The sequence below is a fragment of the Canis lupus genome, chromosome X (assembly GCF_003254725.2).
Source record: "Canis lupus dingo isolate Sandy chromosome X, ASM325472v2, whole genome shotgun sequence".
Taxonomy (NCBI): Eukaryota; Metazoa; Chordata; class Mammalia; order Carnivora; family Canidae; genus Canis; species Canis lupus.
The window spans coordinates 32,744,014-32,762,562 of NC_064281.1; the positions used below are offsets into that span (position 1 = coordinate 32,744,014).

General features: G+C 40.0%; 2 protein-coding genes across 11 annotated transcripts in view; both read left to right on the forward strand.

The window, feature by feature from the left end:
- The window catches only part of SYTL5 (synaptotagmin like 5), a 286,474-nt gene that overhangs the window by 76,665 nt on the left and 191,260 nt on the right, over window positions 1-18,549 (forward strand). The window lies entirely within an intron of this gene.
- Window positions 15,682-16,214, forward strand: LOC112655084 (huntingtin-interacting protein M). Its single transcript, XM_025439944.3, has one exon. The coding sequence runs from the start codon at window positions 15,734-15,736 to the stop codon at window positions 16,097-16,099; it is 366 nt and encodes a 121-aa protein (XP_025295729.1). The 5' UTR covers window positions 15,682-15,733; the 3' UTR covers window positions 16,100-16,214.

Genomic DNA, 18,549 nt, shown 5'->3' on the forward strand with positions numbered 1-18,549 from the left:
GATTTATTCACATTGCTGTGCATATCAGTAATCTGTTTCTTTTTATTGCCAAGTAGTGTTTCATTATATGGATAGTCTACATGTTATTTATCCATTTACCTGTTGACAGACATTCACATTGTTTTCACTTTGGGACAATTATGACTGAAACTACTATGAGCATTCATGTACATATCTTTTGGGGTTCATATATTTTCATTTCTCTTGGGAAAATACCTAGGAGTGGAATGGCTGAGCAGTATGTTTAGTGTCTAACTTTTTAAGAAGCTGACAAAAGTTTTCCAAAGTGGTTTTACTATTTTACTTTCCCACAAGCAACGTTCCAGTGTTTCCAACAAACATGTTGTTGCTGTTGACTTTTTTGTTTGTTTGTTTGTTTTTTGTTTTTTTGTTGCTGTTGACTTTTTATTGTAGTCATGCTAGTGGTCATGCAGTGGTATCTCATTGTAGTTTTATTTGCATTTCCCTGAAATGCTGGCTATATTTTAAAGATTTTAGATATGTTTTCATGTGCTTACTGGCAAATTATATATATTATTTTATAAAGTTTTTGTTCAAACCTTTTTCTTAATGGTGTCTTTTGATAAGCAAAAGTTTTAAATTTTGATAAAATTATCCATTTTTTAATGGTTTGTGTTTTTGGTGTCATATCTAAGAAATCTTTCCCTAAACCTGCATCACAAAAATTTTCTCTTATGAAAACGTTTCTTCTAGAAGTTTTATAGTTTTAGCTTTCACATTTCCATCTGTGATCCACTTTTAATTTATTACATACCATATATATATATATATATGCACATCATGTATTATTATACACACAATATTACATATGTACCACGGTACATTATTCATGTGTAATATGATCTAAAGTGATATATGTTATTACATATTATATTAATATAATCAATATAAGATAAAATTATTCATAAATAATATGCACTATAATTAACCTGATAATTATAGTATATATTATAGTATAATTTTAATGTATATATAGTAGTTTACATATATGACATGTGTATATATGTATATATATGTGGTGTGTGTGTATATATATTTATGTACTCTGATAAGATTTATTTATTTATTGTAGGTAGGGGATGAGATTTATTATTTTTTCCATATGGATACCCCATTGTGTAAGTACCATTTATTGAAAAAATTATCCTTTCTCAGTTGAATTTTATTGGTGACTTCACTGAAAATCAACCAACCGTATATTTTGGGTCTATTTCTGGGCCTTTAATTCTGTTCCATTTCTGTGTCTACCATTTCATCAATACTAACTGTCTTTATCACTATAGCTTTATAATAAAACTTAAATTCAGGTAACGTATGTCTCCCAACTTGTTCTTCCTTTTAAAATTGTTTTGGGGGATCCCTGGGTGGCGCAGCGGTTTGGCGCCTGCCTTTGGCCCAGGGCACGGTCCTGGATATCCGGGATCGAATCCCACGTCAGGCTTCCGGTGCATGGAGCCTGCTTCTCCCTCTGCCTGTGTCTCTGCCTCTCTCTCTCTCACTGTGTGCCTATCATAAAAAAAAAAGTTTTGGAAAAAATAAAAAATAAAATTGTTTTGGCTATTCTAAATCTCCATGACTTGAGCATGTACTGCTGTAGAGTGAATTGCAAAAGATTGAGGCTGAAAGTTTGGCTAGGGCCAGATGTGTAGGCTATTGTTCGGGTATAAAACTTTTGACCTGAAAAATGGAGGAGTATTAAAGAATTGTTAACAATGGAGTAACATGGTTATATTTGCATTCTGGAAATCATCCTGGGAAACCAGTGGAACATAGATTGAGGACATAGGATTAATGGCTGAAAGACTAATACCTAGGCCATTTTCAAAACATAGGAAAGAGATGATAAGGATCTGCATTAGGGTGTTGAAGCTAAAAAAGAGCTGTCCAGTAGACAGCAATAGACCATGATGATGATATTCTTGAAATATGATCAGTGAGACTAAAGAACTGCATTCTTATTTTAACTGAAATCTAAATTTAAATGGCCACATGTGGCTAGTGACTCCTGTATTGGACTATGCAAAGCTAGAAGAAGGAATGGACTTCAGAGAGAGAAAAAATAGGAAGAATTTCATCACTAATGGAGGTCAGATTAGGGAATAAGGATAAGGAAGATAGAAAAGTTAAAGGTGACATCTAAGCTCCTATACTGTAGAATATTATTTGACATCTGTATAACCGCTAGAGTATAAACTTAATGAGGATTGGAATTGTCTGTCTTAGTCCATGGTTTATTCATAGCACCTTACATAGCGCCTAGCACATAGCACGTATCAGGTTTCAGTAAATGTGTTGAAGGATGAAAGGGAGAGAGGAAGGACAATCTGATAAGGCATTAGCCACATTCAGTATGATAAGGGACTAATATGAGAAGCAAATCCAGGAGAAAGTAGCTAGTAATGATACCTGCTTTTTATTGAGGACTTACTGTGGTCAGGCACTGCTTCAACACTCCCACCTGCATTGCATCAATTAATCTGCCAGGAGTCCTCTCAGATATTATTCCCATTTCACAGATACAAAAACCAAAAATTAGAAAAGTTAACAAAACTGAATAAAGTGACTTCACTAGGTGGCAGTTAGAATGAAGTTAGTTTGGGCCAACTTGTGGGACAAACAACTGTAACTCCAAGAAAGGAGTTTGGGCTCCAGATAGAGATTTTGGAATCATTAGTAAAAGATGTTTACTGAAACATGTGAATGGAAGTGTTCACTCAAGATTATAGAATGAAAAAAGAAGTCTGTGGGGAAAGAGTCCTTGAAAGGAAACTGAGAAGTACTGAGGAAAGATGAATGTATGCAAGAGGAAACCCAGAAGAGTCATAGCCCCAAAACAATAAAATAAGGGAGAAGAAAAGTTGAAGAAGGAGAGGGCATGGCCCACATCTTGCAGGCTGGAGAGAAGTCTAACGAGGTAAGGACTAAAATGTGGCCTGTGTATTTCATGGACTTAGCAACTAGAAATTCACTGGGTTTGTTGCAGGAACAGTTTCCTGAACTAATGGAGACAGAGTATATTATAACGCACTAAGTAATGAATAGAAGATGCAATGATAGGAAGTGAAAACCTTTGTTCATAAGGATAAAAAGATAAGATCGTACCCAGAGATGGGCCTGTAGGTTGTCAGTGTTGTTGTTTTAAGAAGGAAAATATATGAGCATGCTCATAAAAGAAAAGGCTATTGTGGTCGAAGGGGCAGTTGAAATGTCAGGGTTGGGGAGTGCAAACTCTGATAATGGATGTTTACAGCAGTAATGATGCGTGTTGTAGTTGGTGGACCCATGCCAGTCTAGGAATTGTGAGTTACTGGTCTGAGACATGATAAATATGGAAATGAAAAACAAATTTTTATAGCTATTTGACTATTATTTGATACCTCCTGAATCTAAATATTTAAAAACTAGGAGCCTGTATTTTGTTTATCCTTTGATCATTGTTCCTTTTCTGAATCACTTGTATTATGTTTTACAAAAACATAAACAAGATTAGTCTTTGATGTATTTTTTAAAAAGATCTTCACAATTTGAGAACCAGCATTTAAAAAGAAATCCAGTGAGAGAATGATGAAGTAAACACAGCATACTGTTGACATTTAGGAGACCTGATTGAAAGGTATATTTTAAAAGGATACCTTAAAAAATTCTATAATCTGAAGTTTTCTGAAGTTACTTCAAAATAAAGTAAAAAAATTCTATAAGTATGAAGTAATCTGAAGTTACTTCAAAATAAAATGTTTTTTTAAAAGCTTTAAATATAATGAATGTAGAAAATATACCAGGGGATTAATGTTAAGTAAAGGAACAGACACCTCTTCTACTAAAGTTGAGAGGCCGGAGGGAAGTAGGAGTGTAGGTTTAGTTAAGTTTGTAACTGTGGTACCAGGGTCATAGGACCACCCCTGCCTGGGATTGGAGTGGGGTCTCTCTTCTCTCTGGAGTAGGAGATAAGTGTTCTTGCTGAAAGGGAGTATCTCAGCTTTGTACTCCCAGAGTCTGACCCTGAGACAGGATTTATGTGCAGGTAGTTTATGTGAAAGTTAATTACAAGGACCACCATTAGGGTAATTAAGGAAGTGAGAGAGGGAAGAAAAGTAAGCTAATAAGGTGTGCATTATGGAACAAGTTCCCGCCATGGGCAACTGGGACTTAATACTGCTGGGAGATGCTAGGAAACAGTACAGAACATGCCTCAGAATTATCCCATCTTAGGTGCAAGAGAACTGAAATATTTATCCTCCACTCCCACAATGCTACTGGCTGAGAACTGTTCCCAGGGGGGATTCACTTCTCTGAACTTCCAACCTTTCCTAGGCTAACTGAGAGAATGTCTTCCAGTTGAGAATTGCAAGAGCTTCAGTGAGGTGAAGTCGGGACAGCCTGAGATGGTGGGGGTTGCCATGTTCTTTGGAGGCACTGACAACATCTGCTATAATGAGATAGGAAATATAGGTGAGAATATGGTTTGAAGAGCATGAAAAGCTAAAAAAAAAATGGTATTAGTGGAATGAGCACAGGAACCAGTTAGGAAACATGTGAGGGATTGCCATGATTGCCATGCAGCCTTGAGAACTTGGTGAAGGTTGGAGGCCATGGATTTACCGTAGTATCAGTCCTCCCGAAGCTGTAACAATGGGTCATTTATAGAAGCTGTGATAACAGTCAGGGATGTGACTGTTCCTATTGAGCCTAACAAGTAAGACTTTGGACCAAGGAAACATTTGCTCATATCTTTTCAGACGAAGTACTCTCAAGTTGGTTCTTTCCTCTGTATGTATTTAGGTTGTTGATTTTGTGACCCTCAGTATCAAAGTTTATATTTATATTATCCCACTGCTTTCAGAATTCCCAGTCCGTAGGTCTTAGTAAGTTCCACAGGGTGATAAGGGCAAATCTTCAGCACTGGACCCATGTGCCAACCAAGTACATAGTAGTGGGTATTATATGAAAATATAGTTCCTGCCCTCAGAAGCTCCAAGACTTGCAGGGGTTAGATAGAAAGAGGTGTAAAGCGATAAACAAGGCACAGTGGATTGAGTGCTGTGATAGAGATACATAGTAGGTGCTCAATTAATATTTACTGTGTGACTGAATGAAATGTGATCCATTGTGCTAACTGTTCCTCTTGTCATGATAAGCTTATCCCCTAGGTTGTTAACTGGGTTCTTGATAAAATGTTACAAAAGCCATTCTTAGATGAAGTTAGCAATTACGATCGTAAAGTGATTTCATGGAAAGATGGAGATATTTGCAGTCATACAGTGAGAAACTTTTTTAGACTCTTCTATAAGCACACTGGCCAAAACAAAAAACACATTTGGACTCATGGTTTCCAAATTTGTTTTTATTGGAGGGGAGAATGAGGCACATGAGTCATTTTCATTTCTGTTAACTAATTATCTCATGATTATTGAGCCATAGAGGTCACATTGCTTTTTCTATGGCTATTAAACTTAACGGAGAGGCATCATTTAGGTCTCAAGGAATCTAGCTCAGTAGTGATGAAATGTTTATGGTCTGGAAATGATAAATAACTCATGTCACCTTGCTACTTCCCTAAAATATAAGTCTTTTGGGGCTAGATTTTAACTACTTAGCAGTTATTTCATTAGCTATGCAACAGTTTCCTAACATTCATTTGCATCTAACACTAGAAACAAATATGGAAGAATTCTCATTCTTGCTCTATCTCAAAGAGTTCAGAATATTGTTTACCAACATCATTTCCCACTTAACAAGATTTTCACTTTATTTTGAAAAACCTATTCATCGTTATTCAGCACTGATTATATTCATAAGAGTGTGCTAGAGACAAATCATATTAGACGAAAAAGGGAAGGTCTCTGTCATCAAAAGTTTCAGAGTCTTTCAGGGGAAGAGAGAACTGTAAGCAGGCCAGAACAGTGATTTAAATGTTGTCATAAAAAAAAAAAATGTTGTCATAGACCAGAAAATGAAGGGAAAATCTCTGCCTAGTGAGGTTAGTGGAGACTTTAAGAGGGCATCGCCTTTTACTTGGTCTTAGGGGATGGGGAAAACATTTCATAAATATCAAAGAAAAAGAAGGTGGCTTGAAAGTTGGGAAAGGAAGGGGGAATCGGAAGTAGGAAGGACATTCCAGGCAAAGGTAAAGGAGATATACAGAGATCATTACACATCATGGAAGCTTCTGGGAATAGATACACAGAGGCAGAAGCCTAGGTTTCTGTGGAGAGGAAGAGATGGGGAGAAGAGGCTAGAGATGTGGGATGGGGAAAGATGATGAAAAGCCCTATGGGATGTGCTACGAGCTTTGCAGTGCAGCAGGGACTTAACAGTAGTGGAATATGGTTATGACCACACAGATGCAGGATGGATTCCCACCCAAAACTTGGTTAGGATGCAGATCCTTCTCTCCCCCTCTCTCTCTGCCCCACCTCTCTCTCTCTCTCTCTCTCTCTCTCTCTCTCTCTCACACACACACACACACACACACAACCAAGAGGGTATGAAAAGATGTATCACTCACATAATGAGGTTTTTCTAGATAGAGCAGTGTAGCTCCAAAATAGATCCCAAAATGGCTTGCGAGAGCAGGAAGAGAAGACTGGCTTGCCAGTTTTGTGGTGGTTAGGGAGTGGGACCAGGGCGAAGGTTCTCATATATAGGAACCAGCTTGTGTGGTTTAAATCTCTCAGTATCAAAAGAAGGAGTACACAGTCTTTTGTATAAGCTTGCCCACTTTGGGGCAGGAGGATAAGAGGTTAGAACAAGGCTTAAAAGCAGTCAGGAAATATATTATGTCTTATGCTTAGGAAAGACCAACCTGGATATTTTTGAAGCAACTTTCTGAAACTACCGTTTCAGAAATGTGAACCAGCCTGCCGCAGTAGTCTCTTATCACCGAATCACTGTCAATTCCTGAGCATTGAGCTTACTGGCTTTCCTGCTGACTTAGGACCTAGATAGAGGTCATCAAGTGTGATTGCTTGAATAGTTATTTTCCCTCATATTTGAAAATTCTGACATCTTGATATATACTTTAATTTTTCAATTGTCGTGATTAAAGATCTTTATAGATCAAAAATTAGAATTCCCTAAGACTCAGAAAGTTAACTGCAAGTTTGGCCATGTATGTATTATTTTTATTTTAAAAGAAAGCTTTTAGGTCACAATCATTTTTTAAATCTTAAACTAAGATACGTTTAAACAAATGTTTATATACATTGGAATACCACCTAAAACCCTCTCCCATAACCCCAGAGGTATTCATTCCACATGATCAGCCTTTTATTAACATACTTAAACCCCAGCTCTTCCTCTGCATATTTTTAAATTAATTCATTAATTAATTTTTAAATTTTAATGTATAGTGTTATATTAATTTCAAATGTCCAATATGGTGATTCAGCAGTTCTGTACATTACTCAGTGTTCATCATGATAAATGTACTCTTAATTTACTTCACCTACTTCATCTATCCACCCACTTCCCCTCTGGCAACCAGCAATTTGTTCTCTATAGTTAAGAGTCTATTTTGTGGTTTGTCTCTTTTTTCTTTGTTCATTTGTTTTGTTTCTTAAAATCCACATATGAGTGAAATCTATGGCATTTGTCTCTCTGACTGATTTCACTTAGAATTATACTCTCTAGATCCACCCATGGTGTTGCAAATGGCAAGATTTCATTCTTTTTTATGGCTGAAGCAAGTTTGGCTTTTTAAACCATTTGAATATGAATATATTGTGGTCAATTGTCAGGCTATGAGAACCTTGGGATGTGTACTCTTGTAGGTCAAGAAAAACATTCTGTAATGGAAAAACATCTGTTGATAGTGCTATTGGAGTCTTTAGCTATCCTTACTGGAAGAGTCTATTGATAATTTGATGTGATTAATTTCCTGTTCATTGATTTTGGCTTTTTGTTTGTATTATGAATGAAATATACCAGATAGTCTATATTTCTGACTCGGGAGTTGAAGGAAATTCTTAGATGTGAGATTACTTCTCTTTCACTTTCTGTGTCAAACCTGATCAAATGTTTGGAGAAGGAGAATCTTATTTTACAAATACAGTTTTCATAAAGTTCTATTTTCAAATGTAGTGTTGACACTGCTTAGTTAGAAGCACATAATCAATCTTACTGTTTTAGGTGCCACTGAATTGAGAGAGTACTTTTTTTCTATAATGCAGTAAATGGCCATTTCTTACTAACTAAAGAATTACACTTTATTTAAGCCTCTCCATAAGTCAGATTCTTCCAGTATGACTCATTTTATGAGAATTATTTTTGGAAACTGTATGCTGAAGTATTTTTGGCATTAGGGTATTATTTACCATATAAGTGGTTTATTTCACTAGATCATTTCACTAGTTGCAATGAAGGGAATACTCTGGATTCCATAGGAAGTATTGAGAGGCTGAGGTTCTAGTGGCTGCACTATTGACTTGTGTGCATCAGTTATCTGTTGCTACAATAATGCTTTGTAATAAACTACCAAACCTTAGTAACTTAAAAATAACAACCAGAGTTCTGCTTCCAGTATGAAAGCGAGACATCTCTGTAGACCAATTCCCTAGAAAATTGGTGAAAATTATTTTTTAAACAACCATTTAGAGTCTTTGGAGATGATCCTAAGGGCATACTGCAAATGAAGAAATATTTATTCAACAAAATCTTTTAAAACTTAGAGGTTGCAGCAAGAGTGTATGGTACCAACTCCATTCTATTTCCCTCCCAGCTCAGTGAAATTGAAACTCCACTCAAGACTGGTGCAGCAAAGGACACAGGGCTCCTTCTTCCTCTAGCTCCTACTCCAAGGGCTATCTTTCAGGGATGGGCAGGACATCAACAATTCTCATTCTGCCCCCAGCCACTTATTGCTAAGATTGAATTCTGGGCAAGTATGGCTGAGAGATCGGGGCTTACTTTTTCCTCCCACCCCCCACTCATGGGATAGAGGTTCTACCTTGGGTGTGGCATCACTGAGTAGGCTGGGACCCGATCACCCTTTCAAGTACTGTAATCCACATGTGATCCACACTAAGCAGCAAGGTAAAAAGAACTGAGGCTGCTTGCCCTCTGTAAGGGTTCAGCTCCTAAAGCAGGAGTGTCACTCAGTGAAAAATGTCCCATTGCCCCCACCCCCAGGTCCAAAGCCATGGCTCAGAGATTTTTGCCCTGGAGAAGCAGGCCATAAAAGAGAGAACGCTGAATCCCTTACCAAAGGATCTGACTTCATTTGCAACAGAGTATGGAGATGTTTGAACATAAGGGCACTCTCAAAAAACAGTGGAAGTTGTGATGAAAGGTCACTGGGAAGAGATTGATAGATTAATTGGAGATACAGAACTGTGGGCTGGCTGGTTTTCTGGAAAGTAGCTGAGAAAGAGACATCTGGGAGGAGACCTCCTGGGGACAGGAGAAATATTAAACACTGATCTAAGCAAGGGGTACTTCAAGAGAGCCTGAGTTTGATTGGGTTAGACTGTGGAACGACTTAAGCTGCAGAGCATTTGTTAAAAACAATAGAGCAATCAGCTGGTAATTAGTGGAGTGCAACAGTTGGGTGTGGTCAGAGAGAGACAAAGAGAGTTCTGCCAAAACCAAAGTCATCCCAGGGTGACAGGGATCATACTCATCTGCACAACATAAAAGGCTTCACAATGTGGCAGGAGGCTGTAGACTCCACTAAAATAATCCAGCCAGTCACTGAACAATTCAGTAGAGAAACAATCATAGGTGCTTGGTGGTGGAACCAATACTCAGAGTTGCTACAACACATTATCTAAAATTTCCAGTTTCCAACAAAAAATTGCGGGACATGCAAAGAAACAGAAAAATATGACCCATACACCAGAACGAAAGCAGGCAGCAGAAACTTGTGAGGTCAACCCCAGACATGGGACTTAACAGAGATTTCAAAGTTACTATTATAAATATGTTCAAAGAACTAAAGGAAACCATGATTAAAGAATGATATGATTAAAGGAAGATATGATGACAGTACTAGATCAAATAGAAAATACCAATAAAACCAGAGAAATAAAAAAAGAAACCAAATGGAAGTTCTAGAATTGAAAATTACAGTAACTGAAATGACAAATTCATTAGACGGCTGACTGGTAGATTTGAATCAGCAGAAGAAAAAAAAAAAACATGAACTTGATAGAACAGTTGAGATTTTTCAATTTGAGGAGCACAAGGAAGAATGAAAGGAAGTTTTTCAGACCCAAAGCAAGCAACCCCAGACAGTAATTCATTTTTTTTTTTAAGTTTTTTTATTTATTTATGATAGTCACAGAGAGAGAGAGAGAGAGAGAGGCAGAGACACAGGCAGAGGGAGAAGCAGGCTCCATGCACCGGGAGCCCGACGTGGGATTCGATCCCGGGTTTCCAGGATCGCGCCCTGGGCCAAAGGCAGGCACCAAACCGCTGCGCCACCCAGGGATCCCCCAGACAGTAATTCAAATCCATACTCCTTCTGCCAACCTCCTCCACCCCAAAAAGTATTGGTTAAGGTAACTTTGTAATTTTAAAAAACAGTAGAAATGCATATTTATTTTCCTTTCTTCTTTTAACTGATTTAAAAATTAGTTGTATAATGTACATAAAAGATATAAAAATGTAATACATTTTCCATTAACAGCACAAAGGGATAAGTGGAAGCAAAGCTGAAAGGGACTCCAAGTGATACTCGAATGAGCAGGAACAAATGAAGAGAACCATAGATGACAAATCAGGAGTTTGATATAGCAAAATCTGTATAAATATATATTTGCTCCTCTTCTCTCAGCTTCTTTAAAGACATAAAGACATAAAATAATACAATAATTATATCCATGTATTATTGAGTTTATAGAATCTCCAGTTTAAATATGTATAACCATAATACCACAGAAAGGGAGTGAGTTGACTTTGCTGATCGTGACTTGGCCCACATATCTAAGGCCTTCAAGGGACAACTAGGGTGACTTGGATCAGCTCAATATGGTCTCTCATCCTTTGGCAGACTAGCTTATGCTTGTTGACAAACGGAAGTAGGTGTTTTAAGTGAGAATGAAAGAATACAGGGTTTCTTGAGGATCAGGCCCATTACTAGTCCACCATTACGTTTTCACTTTATTTCCCTAAGTAAATGGAAAGGCCAGTCCAGATTTTAGAAGTGAGGATATAGGCACTATATCTTGATTGGAGAAGCTGCAAATTTACATTTTTTAAAAAATGTGACTACACAGAGTGAATACAGAGAATGGGATAATTGTGGCCACTTCTGCAAAGTCTGCCGTACGGTATGAAAGCCATTCATCCTGTACTTCTTTGGTCTCTTAGAATCCATTTCTATTTTATCATTGGTTAATTACAATACAGTTGACTCGGGCATCCCGGGTGGCTCAGCGGTTTAGCGCCGCCTTCAGCCCAGGGCCTGATCTTGGAGACCCGGGATCCAGTCCCACGTCAGGCTCCCTGCATGGAACCTGCTTCTCCCTGTGCCTGTGTCTCTGCCCCCTGCCCCGGTGTCTCTCATGAATAAATAAGTAACATCTTTTAAAAAATACAGTTGACTCTTGGTCAACATGGGTTTGAGCTGTGTGAGTCCACTCATATGTGAAGTTTTTTCAATAAATATGGTACTATAAATATTTTTCCCTTATGATTTTCTTAACATTTTTTAGCTTACTTTAAGAACACAGTATATAATACATATAACATACAAAATATGTGTTAATCAACTGTTTATGTTATCAATAAGGCTTTCAGTCAACAGTAGGCTATTAGCAAATTTGGGGGGAATCAAAAGTTATACATGGATTTTGTATTATGCAGGGGATACACACTCCTACCCTCTATGTTGTTCAAGGGTCAACTGTGTGTTTATACAAAAATCATGTTCATCCAGATATGGGAGTTGGATCCAAGTTCCAAGAAGTCTGTTAAAGACTAGATTTTTCATTGTTTGTGGATGGATACAAGGTCATCTAAACCCCCTGTCCTTTGCACCCGTGTTTGGTCACATTACTCTTATTTAAAATACCCCAAGTATACTACCATTTTAGGAATTAGCCCATTCTTTCTGAAATGTTCATTCTCTTACCTCTTTGCTACCTCATTCCCATTTCTTGTGCCAGTTCTCAGCTTCATTATCCCTTGTTTAGAGGATATTCCTTGATTAGTCTAAGTTACATCCCCTCATTATATATTCAAGTAATTTATTTTTAATGTACATTTTTAATATCATGTGGCTCTCAATTGAGGATACTTTTTCCCTTTAGGGGACATTTGACAATGTAGAGAGATACTTCTTGGCATCATGACTGTAGTGTGCTATTATCATCCAGTGGGTAGAGGCCAAGGGTATTGCTACGTAGCCTGTTATACCAGGAACAGCCCTCCTGTCCCACAAGAAGGAATGATCTGGTCAAAAACATCAATAGTGCAGAAGTTGATAAACACTGCTTTAGATCATGTGTGACAATTCAGAATTACATGTCTCTGGCTATCTGTCTTTCCCACTAGATGGGATGCTTCACAAGGACAAGAGAGTATCTATTTTAACATTAAATATTCAGCATCTCAGTGCTTGATATAAGGTAGCTGCACAATAAACATTTGCTAAATGAAAGAAGATCAGACAGGAGGTAAGGATGGAAGGGAAAGACTTTATAGTGAAAGTATATAAACACTACTGTGTAGAAGATGCTGTCAGGGGCCTACCTATAACGTCACATTACATACCCATTGGATGCATGTTTGCCTGACTCTCAAATGTTAGGACCTGCGTTTCTTTGTGTGAGGGCTTTTATTAGGCTTTCAGAGCCCACTGCCCAATAGCATGACAGTCCAGAATGCTGGGGCAATATCTTCTCTTGGAAAGTATATCTTCTAGTGTTCCCTAAAAATTTTCAGTGATATTAAGCTGATTAATAGTGGACATTTTGCTTGCTTCCTTCCCTCCCCTGTCTCAATTCCTCACTTCCCTATTAGTTTCCTGCGAATACCTACCATGGTAGGCTGAAAAATGCCCCCCAAAGATAATCCACATCTCTTGAGCCTGCAAATACTACCTTATGTGGCAAAAGAGAAATCGCCTCAAGGATTAAGATAAGGATCTTGAGATGGATGATTATTCTGTATTATGTGATAGAATCTAACTGCAAACACATATGTCTGTATCAGAGGGAAGCAGAGATATTTGACATAGAAAAATGGAAATTTGGCCACTGAGGCAAGATACTCTACTGCTAGCTGTGAAGATGAAGGAAGAGGGCACTGACAAGAAATGCAAGAATTGTGGCTCCGGTTGCTGAAGAAGTCCAAGAAACAGATTCTCCACTAGAGCCTCCAGAGGGACCATGACTTTGTTGGCAACTTGTTTTCAGCCCAGTGAAACCGTTTTGGGCTCCTTACCTCCAGAGCTGTATGGGACTAAATACGTGTTCTTTTAAGCCACCAAATCTGTAGCAATTCACTAGCAGCCTCAGAAACCTGATGCAGATTTTGGTACAAGGGATAGTTTGCTGCTGTAATGAGTACATAAAAATGTAGAAGTGGCTTTGGAATTGGATAATGGCTACAGGCTGGCATAGTTTTGAGAAACATGATAGACAATCCTAGATTACTTTGAGCAGTTAGTAGAAATACGGATGTTAAAAGTGCTGCTGGTGAGAGCTCCAAAGGAAGTAAGAAGCACAGTGGAGAAAAACCTACATTGTCTTTAGAGAAGACCTAAGTCATCATAAGTAACCTAAATATGAACATCAAAGGTGTTGCTGGTAAAGGTTTAGAAAGAAATTAGGAACAGCATAATGGAAACTGGAGAAGAGGGGATTCTTGTTATATAGTAGCAGAAATCTTGGCCAACTTTTGTCCTACAGTTATGTGGAAAGCAGAACTCATGAACAGTGAATTGAAGATTTAGTTGAGCATATTTCTGAGAAAAGTATTTGCTGTTAAGCAAAAAGGAGCCAGGACTTGAAGATAGGAGCAATTCTCAGCCTATCCAGAATGCAAAAGACATTAAAATGAGAGGATTTGCTGTCAGGAAAGTGTCTTGTGGAGATAAACATCAAGCATGTAGCTAGACACATCTTTTCTCAGAGGGATCGAAAGATCAAAGTATTCAATCAAACAGAGGGCTCTTTGAAGCAATAGGGTGTGAATCATGGATAACCTCAGCCATCTCAGCAGAAGCTAGGAATTGAGATGGCATTTTCCTGGAAGGATCTGTGAACAAGTTTCTTGTCTAAGGGCACAAATCCCCATGTAGTATGGGGTGGGGAATTACAAGATTTTTGAGTATGCTAAATCAGCAAAAACTATGCTATCTTTAACTGAGAAAATAGATGAAATGAAAGAAGGTCATGGAGCTCCCAAAATTTGACAAGAGGAAAACAGGCTGATAAAACTACTCAGCTGAAAACATGTGTTCCATTCAAAATAAAAGGAAGGTGATTTTGAGGACAGAGCCGAGGGCCTAGAGGGCAGAGCTGTGGGCCAAGATGAAGTCATGGGATCAGAAGGAGCCACAAGCTACAAAATATTATTCCCAGACCTTGAAATGTATGTAGGTTTGTCTGCTTGATCCACATTGCTTGGATCAGACTCTTTTCTTCCTGCTACTTCTCTCTTTTGGATTGGAAATGTCTTTAATTGTTACCGCTGTAAATAAACCCCAAACAAAGCAGAAACACCAACTTCGTGGAAAGGGAAATTAAAATGAGAAAAAAATAATGGGGCGCCTGGGTGGCTTACTCGGTTAAGCATCTGATTTTGGCTTAGGTTGTGATTTCAGGGTCCTAGGATTGACCCTGGCATGAGGCTCCATGCTCAGCAGGGAGTCTGCTTCTCCTTCTCCCTCTGGTTTCTCCCTGCTCATGCTCTCTTTCTCTCTCTCGGTTTCTTTGTCTTTCTCAAATAAATAAATAAAAACTTTTCTTAAAAAATGAGAATAAAATGAGAGGAAACACCTCTTGGTGCTTTGGCTTCATCTAGGACAGCCAAGAAGACACAACTGGACTTAAACTAAGTGCAAAGTACACTTCTCTCTCTAAACAATGTTTACGTGATTCTGAAAGATGCATCCATTGAGCATCTCATTATGACTTCCACAATGATCAAGAGATATTTTTCAAACAGTGTAAAATGAAGAGGCTAATACAGGTATGAAATAAACGTGTATTAAAAGATTCTATTTAATCAGTGAGGGAATGGGAAGAGGATATAACTGGTTCATAGAGAATCCAAGGATTAGATACAGGAATGTTAATCAAAAATATTTAAATGCATGTGTGAATGGAGGCAAAACTGGTTTCATTATATCATGGAAGGGGGACAATATAATCTCTACTAGACAATACATTTTACATATTTATCACTAACCTACAACTAATGAAGGATTGTAAAAGGCCTCAAAGACCATATAAGGCCAGAATCAGATAATGTAGAGTGATGTCCTAAGACGGGGAAGTTTCCCATTGGAATACACATTGATCTCTACAATGTTAAAATCAAGCAGAAAATTCTAGTTCTCTCAAAATCAGGGTCTGTTCATTAGGGTGACCAGGTTCCTGTCATGGACATTTCTGGGCTGAGGCCTGATAAGGACACAGTGGACACCAGTGACATCCCAAAGTCTATGATGTCACAATGAGGGGCCAGGGCTTAGGAATATAAATGGGCGGGGTTGACCCCTGTTGTCTTGAGAGGCACAGTGCAGCTGGGGAATCAAGCAGAGCTGATGGAGCCAAACCCTGCCAACATCATGTCAGGGAACAAAAACCATGAGAGCTCCAATCAGACTCAAGCCCATCTTGTAACAACTGAGCTGCAGTTCCCTGTGAGCTATGTGGACCGCCTCCTGCAGGAAGATCAGCGCACCCACTGCCTAAGTTCAACATCTACTGAATTCCTCCTTGCCATGCTCGACTCCCTCACCGACTACATCCTGGAGCGTGTAGGCACTGAGGCCAATAACAACAACATGCAGACTGCCCCACAAGATGTGGAGAGAGCAGTGGGCAGCAACAGAGAGCCCCAACAATGCCTGAAGGATACAGCCTTCACTCTGTTTGATGAGATGCCTAGATCCAGGAGAAATGGCTAAAGCCTGGGTCCTAGACTTGTGGGAGTCCTCACAGCCTTAGTCTAAGCCAAGACTTCTTATAACTGAGAAGTCTGGCTTCTGTCATCAGTTAATGCTATTAAAGTGTTGAAGCTCAGGGCTATGCCTCTGACTTGTCTCTGTTTCTGTCCTTCCGAGTCGGCGGGGTCTGTGAGACACCCAGGAGGAGATCTCCTGTGGGGAGTGGAGGGAGGAAGGGGTGATCAGTGTGGGAGGCTACAGTCCAGTGTTTCAGGGAGGGGTTTCTCTGGGCCCTGGGGGGGAGTAGCTGGCTGCAGAGGAGAGACTTCCTCATGGGCTCTGAGCAAGTCAAGGCCTGTGGGCTGAGAGATTGGCAGCGGGTGGGGGGCTTCCCAGGCATGTTGAGTTCCCAGAACCATGGTGGTAACTGGGAAGGTCCTGAAGCTCGTGACTGAGGTGCCAGGAACCTTATTCATGAGAAGGGAACGTGTAGAAGTCAGAAGGTGATGGCAGTGCGGGTGGATGGAGAGGATGGCAGAGCAGTTGACGTGAACTTGATGGCATGAGCTTTACGTGAAGATTGAGGGGCGATGGGGAACCCATGAAGAGGTATACAGAGTGGAACGGTGCTCAGGTTGATTTCATTCACTGATACCCTGCCTCATTCCAAAAAAGGATGTAAGACAGATAATATTAGTGCTGTGATAACGTTTTGTGGAGTATGTCCTTGTGTCCTCTCCTGTGGACACTGGTAAGTTAAGTGATTTGGCCTAAAACAAGCAATTATAAACTATCTGGCCTAAAACAAGCAATTTGGAGAGTTCTTAATACTTGCATGTCTCTCCCTCCCTAGTAGACCAGATGCTTAGGTGTACTTCTGCAAGTGCCCCTGCGCCTGGTTCTCCCGTGATTGCTGGGCTCCTGGACCTCTGGCTATGAAACCACAGCCCACTAAACCCTGTGGAAACACAGAAAAGTGCCACACAGAGGAAGAAGCCAGAGGTATTCCTAGGAACCAGATAGGCCTCAGCCTAGTGTCTTCTCTGCTCCCCTCTATGTGGTGACTCACTTCCTCTCTGCCTCCCTCCATGGTGACTCACCCTCTCTCTGCCTCCTTCCATTATCTTTCAAAGTGTGGAGCTGTCTCTGCCTTTGCCTCCTTCACAGAAGTGTCCTGACAATAATAGGGCCAGGGTTGTGTTTAGAGCTCATTGGAATATGGGCCTGTATAAATCCAAGAAACTTTTCTTGCTCCCCTAATGCCATTCAACCAAATATTTCCAGAAACCTCACTGTCAGGATGTCCACCCCACATAGTTGTGATTTGTTAGAGAGCCTGGAGGCCCTTCTTGCCTCAGCCAAGTTTAACTGTTACTTTTCTGTTCATCTGAGTATCAAGCAGGCCTCTCCTCAGCAGCTGCAGGTGAGATTGTCCTTCACCTGGTCACAGGAAGCACCAACATTGCTACCCCACCCCTGAAGCAGAGCATCTCTGTGTCCAGGGCATGGTGTCTCATATTCCAGTGTCCTTCAGCCAACAGTGAGTGCCTCTGGGGTGGGTAATGCCAGGGAATCAGTCATTATGCTATGATGTTGATATGTTGGTTAAGTGGCTGATTTTTATAAGCTGTTGATTTTGGCTATGGCAGTGGCTTGTTTTAGTGCAAAGTAATCTCCTGGGTACTTCACCAGAAGGCATAGCTAAGGAGGAATTCATTAAAGGCCAGAGATGTGAGAGTAGGTTGATAAATTATGTTGGCTTAGCAGACCTGTGTGGTCAGGTGGTCCCCTGCAGTCCATGCAGGAGTCGACACTGATGGTCACTGTGACATCTGCGGGGAGCCAGGCTGCCTGGGCTCCTCAGACTATCTGAGGTCCTAGGTAGAGTTTGGAGTTTGAGACTTAATGACCTCATGTTGGTGAGCCCTCTGCAGCCACGGGGTCATGGGAGAATCAAGCATGGCAGTGCTGCCCTCCCATTTGGAAACAGTCCTTCACCTGTGCTTGTGGGTTTCACACGAAACATAGGGTTCGAGCCAGCATAGCATGGGTGTAAATGCAGCACCTTTCTGAATCCCCCTCTTACCTGGGCACGGGAATCCCACCCTCAGGGGAGGAAAGTGGGCAGAGAGAGAGTCATTACCCTTGGGAATGAATGAGCCATAGGAGTTTATTTAGACCCTTTGTGCATTTCAAAGAAGTGGGAGGTAGGGGATGATGAGGAACTATTAGCTGTAGCTTAGGCCCCACACAAAGGATACCATTGATGACAAGTGCCCTGTTGGGAGTGGAAAACTAAAACTGGAGTGAGTAGGGATGGTCTGTGGAGGGTGTGGTGCCATACCAGATTTGTGATCCAAAGCAGTATCGGAGCAGGCTGGGGTCAGTCACGGCTCAGCACAGCAGTAAGTATAATGTGTGAGAAGAGATGAACCCGGAGTTGAGCTTGAGGGGAACCTGGGAGAGTCATA